This window comes from Balaenoptera musculus, chromosome 6, assembly GCF_009873245.2.
Source record: "Balaenoptera musculus isolate JJ_BM4_2016_0621 chromosome 6, mBalMus1.pri.v3, whole genome shotgun sequence".
Taxonomy (NCBI): Eukaryota; Metazoa; Chordata; class Mammalia; order Artiodactyla; family Balaenopteridae; genus Balaenoptera; species Balaenoptera musculus.
Genome location: NC_045790.1, coordinates 115,711,851 through 115,725,656, shown reverse-complemented (window position 1 = coordinate 115,725,656; position 13,806 = coordinate 115,711,851). Strand labels below are relative to the sequence as shown.

The 13,806-nt window shown below is 58.4% G+C and overlaps 1 protein-coding gene and 1 long non-coding RNA gene across 9 annotated transcripts; one reads left to right on the top strand and one right to left on the bottom strand.

The window, feature by feature from the left end:
- Nucleotides 1-30: 30 nt before the first annotated feature.
- On the bottom strand, nt 31-12,891 carry UAP1L1 (UDP-N-acetylglucosamine pyrophosphorylase 1 like 1). Of its 8 annotated transcripts, none has more exons than XR_005020255.1 (10): nt 12,426-12,887; nt 11,555-11,759; nt 11,151-11,326; nt 10,661-10,833; nt 10,170-10,363; nt 9,573-9,713; nt 8,806-8,991; nt 8,159-8,225; nt 7,504-7,705; nt 6,959-7,089 (listed from the first exon to the last, which is right to left on the bottom strand). XR_005020255.1 is itself a non-coding variant. In XM_036854898.1 (9 exons), exons 1-9 carry the CDS (start codon nt 12,712-12,714, stop codon nt 487-489), a joined length of 1,653 nt encoding a protein of 550 aa, XP_036710793.1. In that variant the 5' UTR covers nt 12,715-12,889; the 3' UTR covers nt 31-486. The 8 variants fall into 8 exon arrangements, 6 of the variants coding, with proteins under 6 accessions (XP_036710793.1, XP_036710792.1, XP_036710791.1 ...); XR_005020254.1 differs by having other exon boundaries at nt 6,997-7,129; XM_036854898.1 differs by lacking the exons at nt 6,959-7,089; nt 8,159-8,225 and adding an exon at nt 31-573 and having other exon boundaries at nt 12,426-12,889.
- Nucleotides 1,130-6,180, top strand: LOC118896703. Its single transcript, XR_005020256.1, has 2 exons — nt 1,130-2,593; nt 5,324-6,180. It is a non-coding gene; the product is annotated as an uncharacterized LOC118896703 (long non-coding RNA).
- Nucleotides 12,892-13,806: the final 915 nt, after the last annotated feature.

Here is a 13,806-nt window from a genome sequence, read left to right as displayed (position 1 = left end):
AGGTCTCGACCCCGCCCTCCCCCACCAGGTGGATTTGACCCGGAGGGGCTGGGGCCTGGGGGGGCCGGGGTCAGCGAGAGGACGGGGGGGCCCGTTGCAGAGTCAGAGGCTCTGGGAGTTTTCATCCATTGACCTATCAACCTTAAAAATAGCTGGCTATTTTATCAGCAAAATGAGTTTATTCAGGAATGGCAGAGGAATTGCAGTTAAGGGTGTGCAAATATAGCCTGTAATAGCCATGTCGAGACCAGGGAAAGGAATAGTACTTTGCAGAGAAAAAAGGTAAGTTGGGAAGGGCTGCTGTGTATGAAAGTCCATTTTAGGTGGGGCTTAGTGTTAGGTTTGGGGAAGTTAAGAATGCCATGAAGCCTACCTGGATCCTAATGCGTCCTTGTTCCGAGATCTGGTGCCCTAAATAGCGATCCTGAGTTTGAGCAACTGCAGTTTTTCCTTGGAGGCTTTAATGCTCCTTTGAAACTAAAAGTTTTAGCAGTTGGATGATGTCTTCCTGTGAAGAGGTTTGAGGAGGCGAGCAGAGCAGCTAATCATCCACATGTTGTAATAAAGTAGAGCCTGCAGGAAACATATCATCCAAATCAGCCTTTTAGCCTTGTGAAAAGTAAGAAGGAATTTCAGTGAAACCTTGGGGCATTAATGTCCAGATGTATTGTCCTTCCCAAGTGAAGGCTGAAAAGGTCTCAGCTAGCCTTATCAGCTGGAATTCAGGCACACCTCGTTTTATTGTACTTTGGTTTATTGCACTTTGCAGATATTGTGTTTTTTTCAAATTTAAGGTTTGTGGCAACCCTACATCCAGCAAGTCTGTGGGCGCCATTTTTCCAACAGCATTTGTTCACTTCCTGTCTCTGTGTCACATTTTGGTAATTCTTGGAATTTTTCAAACATTTTCATTACTATTATATTTGTTATGGTGATCTGTGGTCAGTGATCTTTGATGTTACTATTGCAAAATATTAAAACTTGCTGAAGGCTCAGATGATGGTTAGCATTTTTTGGAATAAAGTATTTTTAGATTAAGGTATGTATATTGTTTTTTAGACACAATGCTATTGCACATTTAATAAACTGCAGAAGAGTATGAACATAACTTTTATATGCACTGGGACCAAAATATTCATGTGACTTGCTTTATTGTGATACTCGCTTTTTTGTAATGGTCTAGAACCAAACCCGCAATCTCTCTGAGGTGTGCCTGTCCAAAGCATGCACAGCATAGATTAATTACAGTGAAAAAATTTGCTTTCAGTAGGAATGGATGCTAGTAGAGTATGGGGGTTAAGAACAACAGGGTGTCGAGGGGCAGCAACGTTGATTATTGCCTGCAGGTCCTGGACAGACCTCCATCCTCAGCCATTGGGCTTTCTCACAGGTTATATTTAATAGTATTACAGAGACTAGCACAAGGGCTAGTGAGGCTCTGAGCCTTGGAATCCTCTTATGGGCTTTATACCTTGAAGGGCTTCTTTACTCATAGGTTATTGATTAGTTCTGGGGAGAGGTTTCGAGGGGCCTATTTGAGTCTTAATGGGAAGAGTACTGTGAATTTTGCCAATATCAGTTGGAGATTTTGCCCATAAGGAGGATGGTAGCTGACTCAGTAGGGACAAATGATCAACGTCTCCCGAATCAGCTCCAGGACCGTCAGAGACAAAGCAAAGCAAAGACAGCGAAGGGTCACTTAATTCACCTGGTTGGCTATTTTGACTGTTACTGTGAAATTCTAGAATTATTTCCCATTTTAGGAGAAAGAAATTCCAGCATATTTGCTGAGCCGTCTTGGCCCAATAAATGAATAGGGGCGGAGAGACTAAGGAGGGAAGTGTGGGTATCTCTCAGGGGCCTAAACGAAAAGGAACAGGTTCAGAGACAGGACCCTGTTGAGGTTCCTCAGAGACCCCCACTATTTGGATCACTTTCGTGCTCCGAGGCAGGGGCTGCTTTACCACAGTTGAACTGAGAGTGTGGCTCTGGTGCCAAAAGAGATTCATTCCCAATCTGGAGAGTTGTTTTTCTGAGCTGATGAAGAGGGAGGGTTGGGAAGAACCCCTGTGGTTCCTCAGAGGCCCGTTGGTGGTGGTCAGGAGGGCGTTGGAAAGGCTGGTTAGAGGGCTGAAGGCACTTGAGGCACTTATACTTGTGACAATCTTTTTCCCAAAGTCCTGGCTTTTTGCAATAATAGCAGGAATTAGGAGGATTTGGGTTTTGTTTAGGGACCTTCATTTGCTGGAGTTGAAGGTTAAGGGTTTGAGTGGACTTCCTTTCAGTTGAATAGAGTGCAGATGAGTTGGTGGCTAAATTAGCTAAATCTGGAGTGGACGCGGTTTCCGGTTCAACCCTGGTCCTTTCATCTAGAAGGGAAGGATCCCAGTTACGCCTGCTAATGAACACAGAGTTAAAGGCTACCTGAGTGGATTTGTTACCAAAGCAAACTTGGGTCTGATCGTCCATGGAGTAAAGCCGATCTCCTGACACCAGTGTGTGATGAAGGAAAGGGCGGCGTTTATTGCAGGCGCCAAGCAAGGAGTCCACGCAGCTGGTGCTCAAAAGGCCCGAACTCCCTGAAGTCTTTCAGGTAAAGGTTTTTAAAGACAGGGTGAGGGAGGAGGGTTGTGGGGTGTGTGACCAGCTCGTGGACATTTTTTTTTAAATAACTTTACTGATTTTAAAAAAAATGTTTTTGGCCACATTGGGTCTTCATTGCTGCGTGCGGTCTTCCTCTAGTTGCGGCGAGCGGGGGCTACTCTTCGATGCAGTGCTCGGGCTTCTCATTGCAGTGGCTCATCTTTGTTGCAGAGCATGGGCTCTAGGCACGCGGGCTCAGTAGTTGTGGCACGCGGGCTCAGTAGTTGTGGCACGCGGGCTCAGTAGTTGTGGTACGCGGGCTCAGTAGTTGTGGCACACGGGCTTAGTTGCTCCGTGGCACATGGGATCTTCCCAGACCAGGGCTCAAACCTATGTCCGCTGCATCAGCAGGCGGATTCTTAACCACTGCGCCACGAGGGAGGTTTGGACATTCTTCTGATCGGTTGGTGGTGAGGTTATTGGGAGTCAGCATCATCAACCTTCTGGTTCCAACCAGTCTGGGGTCTGCATGCTGGAGCGACAGCATACAGTTAACTTCTTCCACCTGGTGGGCTTTTCAGTATCTTCAACACAGCTCACGAACATGGCTCAGAATATTATCTGTAGCCCTTGAGGAGGAACTAAAGGTCCTTGGCTTTGTTTAATGGCTAAACTATTGTTTTTTGGTATTGCTTGTTTTCCTTTCTTCTGCATTTTCTCACTTCTCTGATTAAATGTACTCTTGGAACTCGGGGAAGGCCTGGGAGACTAAAGGTTTTCTACAGACAAGAGGCAGGTAGAGGACATGGTGGGGGAGAGGGGCTGTTCTGGGAAGACCCCAGAGTCCTGCTCGGTTACAGATTCAGTCTCCAGAGGAAGACCAGAATTTTCTTTAAGGACAACCTGAAGTCAGCTATAATAGTTGTGAACACGTTTATCAGGTCGTTGCCTGCCAGCTTGAATTTTGTTCCCATCAACAAGCTTAGGAAAAGCTTTTGAAATGTTCAGTAAAGATCTCCAGCAAGTCCTCAGGCCTGTCAACAGTCAGGGTCTGTTTTTCCAAATCCCTTCCAGATTCCCATTTGGTTTCATTCAGTATGGGGCCTGACCTTCACTAATAAGCCTGTGGACTAATTGATACATATCTGAGAAGCCAGGTTGACAAGTTTGAATCACTAATGTTAAATTCTTCAGCAAACCTATGGGTGTTCTCAGTTACTTTCAGAAAATCTTTGACTATGGATGGCTAACAATTCAACTTTACTTAGTTCGGGGAACATAAAAAACGAGGGATTTAGCATTTGGACCCCCAGAAGGTTTAACTTTAATAAAGTTCAGGGGAGGGGGAAGTGGGGAGAGGTTTTGAGAAAAAGGGGAGTTCAGCAAGAGGGTTAAGAGGAGGGGGTGGGAGGCCCAGAGGAGGCGAGGATGGCAGAGGGTGAAGGGAAGCCGGGGCTGGGGGCACAAGGAGGGGAGGGGAAAGGCCTCAGAAGCCATTTCGTGTTCTTTCAAGTGTTTGCTCGCCTCCATTAGTTAGTTTAGAAGTGCTATTTTGTAAAGAGGCAATTTTAGAGTCCTGGATATGTTTGGAAGCCTCAAGGTACAAATTAAAATAAGCATCCCAGAAATTCCCTGGCAGTCCAGTGGTCAGGGCTCTGTGCTTCCACTGCAGGGAGCATGGGTTCAATCCCTGGGCTGAGGAACTAAGATCCCACAGGCTGGGGAAAAAAAAAAAAAAAACCATCCCACTCAGTCTGTTTAGTTTCAGAGCCATGGCTTTGAGTTGATTTCTGAGACAAACAAGTTTGGGGAAAACCAAAGTTCCCCACAATGGCCACTAGTATTCTGAATTATTTCTGGTTAAGGGGCCATAGTTTTTAAACATGAAACCAGCGGAGGTTCCTGAAGAGGGGCTGCACTTACGGCATTGAGATGACTGGGACCGCATTTCTCAGAGGTTTTCTCGAGAGCAAAAGAGAAGATCCTAAATAACACGACCCCAAAGGAGTTTTAGGAAAATTCCAGCACATTTCCAATAAGGAGAACGAACAAGTATTCAGCAAAAGGACAGAGCCTTCCCCAAATGCAAAAAAACAGAACAGATAGATCCCAAATAAAGCCAGAGAGCTCAACGAGAAGGAGGGCCTGAATACCAGAGGAGACTGGCCAAGGGCATGTGGCGGCAGGGCTGTCAGCCCCCAGGGTTTGCCTCCTTCAGACCCCACCTTTGGACACCAAGTAATGTCCACTTTACAAGTAAAGCAGCTAGTTATTTTACCAGCAAAATGAGTTTATCTGGGAATAGCAGAGGAATTAGAATTCAGGACGTGCAAACTATGGCTAACCACAGCCAAGTGCAGAGAAGCACAGGACCATTACTTTGCGGAAGAAAATGGGACGTTTCACTTGTGGGAAAGTCCATGGGAGGAAACAGAGTTCAGGGTGGTGACAAGTCTCCTTGGCTGGGCTGTCGCCTTCCTCCTGTTCAGGGATGAGTGGGGGGCCCAGGGTCAAGCAAGCTCCCCCTTCAGGCCTCCCTCAGCTCAGGGCCCCTCCCTGGTGCTTTGCAGGCCTGGCTGCCCACTCCCTCCGTGGGGAGCCCACTGCTTCCTGCCTTCTCAGCTGTGACAGTTCTGGGCCTCAGGAGGCTCCCCCGCACGCGCACCTACTGCTCAGCACCTAGGCTTGTCTGAACCTGCTCCAGAAAGATCTTCCTCCCATCCTGCCCCTTCCCTTCTAGGGGTCATCCCTGGGGTCTCTTCGGGTCTTCTCCCACACACAGCTCTGCTGGCAGTTCCAGCGACGTCCTCATGCACCCCACCCTGCGCAATGAGTTACCAGGGAAACGGTGGTATCTGGAGGATGCATGTGCAGGAAGGTGAGTCACAGGCTGTCAAACCTGAGGGCACAGGAGCCCCCCACCCCCGAGGCCTGGTTCAAATGGCATGTTCTGGGCCCGCCCCCAGGGTGCCAGACCCACCAGGTCACCTCGGGCTCCCCTGAGACCCTGGGAAAGAGCTAGACGGAGCATGGGGGAGATTCCTGGCTAGTCCAGAGCGGGGTCAGCACAGCCTGTGGGCTCTTGTTCCCACAGGGCCCAGCGGGCTGCAGCCCCTGGGTGGACGCAGCCCTCAGAACAGCCGGTGCTGCTCCCACACGTGTTGGTCAGAAACCGCGGTCACCAGGCCGGGCTGCATCACAGCACCTCGTGTTTATTGGAAATCCCCACATTCCGTGGAAAATCGAGGGTTTGCCGTCTTCCAACTCAATTGCTTCGCTAGCGGCCGTCTGGGTTAGAGATGGTGGGGGCGTGTGGCCCTCAAGGGAGCAGGAGGGAGGCCCTTGTGGCGAAGGGACCCACCGACCGGGCTGCCCCCTGAGTGCAAAGCGGGCACAGGGAGCCTCACCTGTGAGAAAGGACTCAGCACAAGCAGGGTCTCCTGGTCACAGTGTCCTAGCATCACGGAAGATGCAAGCATTGCAGGAAACTCGGTGCAGGGTACCCCGGACCCCTCTGTGCCATGTGTGAAACTTCACGTGAAAAAAAAAAGGTTTTTCGAAAGCGAGCTGCTTCAACAGTTTACCCAACTAGCTCTACTTGTGTAGAAAAAAGGTTGCTGGGTGTCCTGGTGTGGCAGTGAGGAGCCCCTGGGCCGTGGCGGGAGCCTCAACCTCGGCCTCCCCCTTGGCGACCCTCCTCTGCCCCAGGCCCTCTGCTTGCCTGTGGAGCAGCGGGGAGAAGGAAACTAAGGCACAAGGTTCGATTCTGAGGCTTTAAAAGCGCGGCAGAGCCTGGATGGATGCAAAGTCGTCCTGCGGGCCTTGGGCGTGGCCCTGACCCCGCCATCACACCCAGGCCGGGAGGCGTGGACGCAGCCCCCGTCCACTCCAAGTCGCTGGAGGGATCACCGCCTCTGGACCCGCCGCCGGACAGCAGCCTTCCCGGGGAAAGCATGGCCGCGCGCGGACTGCGGGGCGGCAAGGGGGCAGGCGGCCTCGGCTAAGCAGCGGGCCGCGTTTCAGGATGCTCTTCACATCAGCAGGAAGAGGCAGGTGCCGCTGTGCTGCCCTCCAGACGGGGAAGTGGGCACTGGGGCCCCGAGCAGCCACGCCAGGGGCAAGAGACCAGAGCCAGCTGGTTTCTCCCTGCCTCGGCCAGGCTGCGGGGGTGCAGCAAGGGGGCCATGGCCCCAAATACGGAGGCTGCGCCCCCCACCCCTCCCCACAGAGCAGGGGCGGAGCGTGAGCCCCGGGATCTGTCAGAAGCCACCGGCAGGCTGGGCGGGGACGGCGCGCCCCTCCTGGTTAAACTCCAGACTAATCGACCACCACGGGAGCCTCCAGCATCGGCACCGGTCCCACTGGCTCCTGAAGGCTGAGGCCTCGGGCGGAACTCCAGAGAACTCAGTGCCAGGCGTGCAGGCCAAGCTTCCGGAGAGCCATCCCGACCTGCTGTCGGTCTCAGCCGGGCGCGGAAGGGGGCTGGGCTGCGGCCCCCAGGTTCAGCTGCCAGGGAGGGAGGGGCAGACGCTGCACACCTGCCGCCCTGTGAGGGGAGGACACCGTCCTCATCTCCGCAGAAAAGCGCGGGGCGGCTGCTGCTCCTCCTCACCACGCGGGTTCGCCTGGGGCCGAGGAGCCACCACGCCGTCCTGCCCCGTCCTGCCCCGTCAGGTCTCAGCTCAGACAGGCCGGTGCGGCTCTCAGCCGATGCCGCCACACCTCCCTCGGGCCCCCCATCAGCCTCCTCTGAGCCCCGCTGCGCAAGGTCCTGAGTCCCTCTGCCTGCGGTCCGGACCCCACAGCAGGAGCAAAGCCAGAGAGGCTGAGTGGGCCCACAGCAGGCCTGGGGTCACTTGGGTCCAGGGGACCGGGTGGCAGGACAGTTCCCACCCTCGTGGAGTGAACCAGCATGCTTACTTCTGTGGTCCATGTTCTGCAGCCAGAACTCAGAGCAGCCTGCTTTCCTCCTTGGAGCCCAGGCCGGGGCTGCATCCTCAGCCTTGGGGACCCCGGAGCTGGCAGGTCTAGGAGGGAGTCAGGCCTGCAGTGTCCTGGCCGTGTCCACGTCCAGGATGAGCGGGGACTCGAACTCCCGGCCTTGCAGGTACACCTCCAGTCCCTGGAAACAAGCAGGTCATGATGACCAGGTATCCAGCCCCTGGGCTCCAGGTGAGATGCCAAGTCAGCCTGGAATCAGCGAGGGGCAGGATAGAGAGGCTTCTAGGAACAAGGCTTGGATGTCCTGAGACCTCAGGTCAGGGCAAGCCCTCCCACAGTGCAGGCCAGAACTCTCCAGAGAAAGGAGAGCCAGGTCTCCTGCCCCAGCGAAGCTCCCACTGGCCCAAACCCCAGGCTCCGATGAACCTGGCTTGTCCTCCCTGACCCCCCGAGGCCTCTCGACACCTCACCGCAGCCCACGTCTCGGAAAGTCCTCTGCAACTAAGGGACCATTTACCCCGCTGGTCGACTGAGGCAGAGCTGTGACTTCCCACGAAGCTCCCACCTCGCCCCCGTCCTCCAACCACACAAGCCCGACCCCAGAAGAGCCCCAGATGGGCCTGGCGGCTCTCACCTCTCCGGAGTATGACACCAAGGGCGAGATCTCGCAGATGGCCGGAGGCTCTCCACTGCCGGGTGGGCTGGGGGGTGCACTTGTCACCATCTGCTCGGGGGGTGCGTACCCCGGGGCCCTCCCCTGCACCACCCACCACGCTGGCTGGCCCAGTCCCCGCCCGGCCAGGCTGTCCACCACACCCGCCACCCTCCTCGCGGACAGCTAGGCCCCGGGCACCGCCCCACCCGAGCGGCAGGCTCTGACTTGGGCTGGAAAACCCTCCTCGCCCCTCGCAGGCATCTCACACAGAGCCCAGGCAACCAGGCTTAGGGGGCGGCCGTTGACAATCACAGAAGGAGACACCTAAAGTCTTATTCTTTCCACACCCCGAAAAATGACCTGCCTGCCGCTTTCTGGATGTCACGCCTGGGTCTTGGCTTCAGAGCTTCTGATGAGCAGGGAAGGTGTGACCCCCATGTCCCGTGGGGCTCTAAGCAGAGCTTGAGGGCTGGGCACACAGCCACCTGCCTTCGGTGTGGGGCCAGAGCGGAAGCGCCCACCCCAGCTCAGACCACAGCACAGCCAGCAGGGCCCTGGGGCTGGCACTTGGGCCGCGACACCCTGACATCCTGTCCTTCGGGTCGCACCCTGCAGCCCACACTCACCTGGGCTGCTCGGGGAGCCGGGCCCCATGTGCGTCCAGGAAGTGGGCTCCCGCCTGCAGGGCCCACCGGTGGTGCTGAGCGAGCAGGGCCCGCCGCGCCGTGGAGGGGTTGTCTCTCTCAGCCGAGTCAGCGTTCTTTAGAGGGGAGAACTCCTCCCCCCGCAGCACTTGGAAGGCCACGAAGTTCCTGGGGAGGCGGGGACGACAGCTGGGGACCCAACCTCCCAGCCCAGACGCCCTGGTCCTGGGCAGGTGAAGGCCAGGCCGGGTGACAGGACTACATGGGGGTCTGGTCTGCAGGCCGCAGGCTGCGGAGGGCCCCCCGGGCACCACGTGAGTCTTTGTTTCTGATTGTTTCTGAGATCCCGGAGCTGCCCTTAGTCCTCCCTTCCCTCCCCTTCCCACCAACCCCACCCCCCAGGGTGAGCGCCACATACCCTGGGAGTCCCCAGCAACCTCGCCTGGAAACAGCTTCCTAGCTCCCAGCCAGGGGCAGATGGAGGGCTCAGGAGAGAACATGGGTGTCCCCCAAAGTCCACAACCCCAAGGGCTCCAACTGCCCCAGACGCTCCCTGTGCTCCCACCCCAGGGGCTGCTTCCTCTGGCCTTCTTGCCCTGAGACCCGCCTGCAGCCCCCCAGCTCCCCCCTGCGAAAGGGCACTCCCACTGGGAAGCCCCCAGCCTCCACTTCCCTGCCTGGCTGGGCCTCAGAACCACCACCAAGTCAGGGAAGGGAAAGAGGAAAAAACGAATGACTTCTCCACTAACTTGGCAAACGGGAGCACATCAAACACGAACTTCTCCATCTTTATCCCGTTGGGCTCGAGTGGCTTTACTGGATTCCCCTCCTCGTCCACGTAGGGGACCTTCTTCACAGCCACGTGTGGCTTCAGCAAGGGCTCGAACTCCCTGGAGGACAGGAGGCCAAAGAGAGGAAAGACACAGTTCAGACAGGACATCTTGGAGCCCCAGCCCACCTCCCCCATGCCCGGCCAGCCGGGGCAGGTGGGCAGATGGACAGATGGACACAGCAGGCACAGGGCGGTGGGGGCTGAGCCCTGTCTCTGGAGGGCCAGGCATCCTCATGCACCCCAGCCTGAGAGCTGGGCCCCATCGGCCACATCCCTGCCCAAGCCCCGTGGCGACTGGCAAGCCACGGGGTGGACGTGGTGCCTGCGGGCAACGGCCCCCCGCCCCCGGAGCAGGGCCACGCCCACTCGGCCGCAGAGCCTTGTACCAGATACTGGAGCGCTCTGCTGCTTCCAGCTTGTTTGAGCGCAAGACCCTTTCCGTACCGCACCCCACAGCCCCACCCAGCTCAGGTCTGCCCCCAGTCCCTGTGGCCCGGCTGGTCGCCCTGCACACCTGGTGACCATCTGGAGAAAGTCTCGCGTGAAGAAGTGGTTGCAGATGTTGCCCGCGTTGTAGAGCAGGCCCCCTCCGGGCGCACGCAGCCGGGCCGTCTCGGGGCTGATCTCGCTGTACTCCACCACCTGCGGGACGCCGTCTACCTGGCACACCACGCCCACCGGCTCCTCGGGGGACGCCTTTTCCACCACCTGCGGCCACGACCGGACGGGCGGGGACGGCTGACTGGGGCGGGGCCCGGCGTGAGGGAAGGAGGAGGCGGGGCCAGGGGCTGGGAGGAGGGCGGGGCGTGGAGGGCAGGCCGAAAGGAGAGGCGAGGGCGACGCGAGGGGCGGGGCGGGGCGGGGCGATGCCAGGAGCGGGGGCGACGCGAGGGGCGGGGCGGGGCGATGCGAGGAGCGGGGGCGACGCGAGGGGCGGGGCGGGGCGATGCGAGGGAGCGGGGGCGACGCGAGGGGCGGGGCGACGCGAGGGGGCGGCAGGCTCACCTTGGCTCCACAGTCGGCACCCCGCAGCACGCAGAATCCGATGAAGACCGGGTCGGCCAGTCGCACCAGGATGTTGTCCACACAGTACACGTGCACAAACTCTACTCCGCGCCGCTCCATGTCCTCTAAGACCTGGTGGTCCGCCAGCGCGCAGTACAGGCCCCCGTTGCCATCTGCAGAGGGAGAAAGCAAAGGGTCTTGGAAGGGCTCCTGCCGGCCTCAGCCAGCTAGTTGAGGGCGCGCTAGAGGCAGGCGAGATCCCCCGGGGCTGGACCTTGTGCCTGAGGCCAATCTCTGTCGCCATCCAAATAGCCCTGTGGCTGTTCCACATGACACATGGGAATCAAGGCCCAGAGAGGGAAGGCCACTGGCTCAGGACCATGCGGCCTCTGGGCAGCATATTTTGGCGTCTGTCCCAGGCATCCTGACCCCTAGCTAGCTCCACATTCTAGGCCAGGCGGACCCTCCCTGCCTCAGGGATGGGGTGTACCTGGCGCCATGGCAACCTTGTCTTTCCGCTCCAGGATGGCCCTGCCATCGAAGGTCACAGCAGGCAGCATGCGCTGTTCAAACATGACCACGTTGTTGGGGTCCAAGTGAAAGAAGTCATGCTCCTTGAAGAACTTGGCTGTGGGCCCCAGCGTGAACTCACTGGTCATGATGTACCTGCAAGGGGAGGCAAGCCTGAGCCAGGCTTTCGGAGGGCCTGGCCCCTCTGGTAGATGGGCTGACATCAGGGTGCAGCCTTAGGGCAGTGGTCAGGCCTCCGCCTGGGTGGGTGCTGGGCTCTGTCCGGGGCTGTGCTGGGGTTGGGGTTCAAGTCTTGGTGTGGAGCAGGACTAGGGCCACACGGGGGGGATCACTCTGGGGCCAAGGTAACGCAGGAGGGCACACCAGGGCACGGTGCAGCGGGTCCCATAGCGCTCGCCAGCCAGCTGCTCCACCCGCCGAATCCGTTCTGCCTGCAGCTGATACAGGGTCTTCTGGCTGGGCAGCCCCACCTGATACATGCCCTTGGGGTAGGTCACGCCCAGGCGAGTGCCCTGCCCACCAGCCAGCAGCAGCACGGCCACCTTGTTCAGGGCGATCTGGTGGAAACCTGGGGGCATGGGGCGCCATGAGGGGATGCCTGGAACCCGTCACACAACCACCCTTTCATTTTAGAGCAAACCAAACTTGTGCCTGGGACGGTGAGCCATCTGATAGCCGCAGAACAGAACTATCCAGATAACATTCTGATTTGGGCCTGGGCCTCACCCAAACCTAACCTTGCCCCGACCCCGCCAAGGTACTGACGATATCCTCCTGGGTTCATTCCCAACCTAGGTCCTTCAGAGGAAACACCGGGTGGGCCCGGCCGGAGTTGTCCAGCAGGGGCCTTGGGCAGCCTCCCCTGCAGGAGCGATTGCCTCACCTCCAGGCCAAGAGGCAAAGAGCGCAGCTGCGCCGGCGCTGGTGTGAAAAGGAGCGTGTGCAAGTGTCTAAGGGGGCCCTTGCTGTCAATACGTGGGCTGGGCAGCTGGCCATCCAGGCGTGCCCAGAACAAAGCACTCTCCGCGGGGAGTGAGGCCTAGGGGCGGCTGCCAGCACGGCAGCGTTCGGGGGCTCCAAACCCCAGCCCCGAGCTGGTGCGTGTGAGAGCGTCGATTTCACGAAGAAGGCAAACTTAACTCCAAGTACCCCCTCCCCTGTCGCCCCGCTCTGCGGGCGAGGCCGCCTTCCGGAGGCCGGGAGCACCCGCCGCCTGGACCCCCGCCCCGCCTACCTTCCTCCTCCCAGAGCCGCCGCGTCTGGGGGGCGACCCCGCTCGCGCTGCCCACGCGCTCGGGAGGCAGGGGCCGCAGGCGCGCGGCCAGGTCAGGCGCGGGGGCCGGGGGGCGCGCGCAGGCGGCGGCCGCGCGCCGGCAGTGCTCGCGCAGCGCCTCGGGCTCCAGGGGCTCCAATTGGGCCAGCAGCGCGGCACGCGGCCCCGGCGCCAGCTCGGCGCAGAAGCGCAGGAGGTGCTCCTGGCCGGCGCGCTGCAGCCGGGCGCGCACGTCCAGCTCCGAAGCCATGTCGTCGCCGCCGCCGCCACCGCCGTCGGCCACGCTGGCACTCGTGACCCGCGCTCTCGGACCAGCGTCACGGGACTCGGCGGGCGGTGCCGACCCCAGCTGGGCGGGCCCGAGGTGCCCCGCCTTGACCCCGCCCAGGCCCAGCCCGGCCGGGTCGCGGACCCCCGCCCGCCCCGCCTCTCTTCGGCCCCGATCCCGACCCGGTCCCGCCCCCGATCCGCCCCGCCTCTCTTCGGCCCCGGAAGCCACGCCGAGCCCCGCCCCTGCCCACTCAGGCTCAGGAGGACTGACTTCAGTTCTAATTCATCTCCCTGCCCACAGCCTTGGGGGGGGGGGGGCACCTGAGGGAGAGGCTAGGGTCTGTCCCTGCCCGTGGACCTGTTTGCATTTACCAAGACGCCTGGCGCTGGGGACAACAGTCCGGGGCTCAGTGAAGAGGCCAGCCGACTCACGGCTGGGCTGGGGAGGACAGAGCCAGATCACCAGAGGGGCCGGGTGTCTGGATGTCACCAAGGCCCCCCAGAAGGCCACCCTGCCTCCTTGGGGGCTCCCTTCTTCACATCCCTCCTCCTTCCCCTTGCCATGTGACCGGAACCGCGCAGGAGCTGCCCCTCGCCCTGCCTTGTTACTTAACTATCTGGTTTTAAACATCTTGCTGTTTACAAACTCCCTTGTGAAAAATATGAAAGAGTAGCTTCAGCCACTTGAAGACAAAACTTTCTTTTAGAAACTAGTTTTATTAAGTCTGAAAGTAATACATGCCCATGGTTAAAACAAGTTCAAATGGTGCTTTAGGACTCAAAATGAAAAGTAAGATCTCCCCCAGCCTGTCCCAGGGAACCTCTGTTAAGGCCGTTGCCTGTCCTGGCAGGCAGGTTCTGTCCATAGAGCCCCACCCCTTCCACTACCCTTCCTGAGTTAGGAGGTGGCGCTTCACAGCCTCCTGGGGCCCTCTGTACCTTCTCCTGGACCTGAAAGAACTCAGCCTGCCTCAGGGCTTTTGCACCTGAATGGCTCTTCCTCAGAAAGTCACGTGACTTCCTGCCCCACTTTGCCAGATCTCTCCTCACAAGTCACAGCTGGGGAGACCTT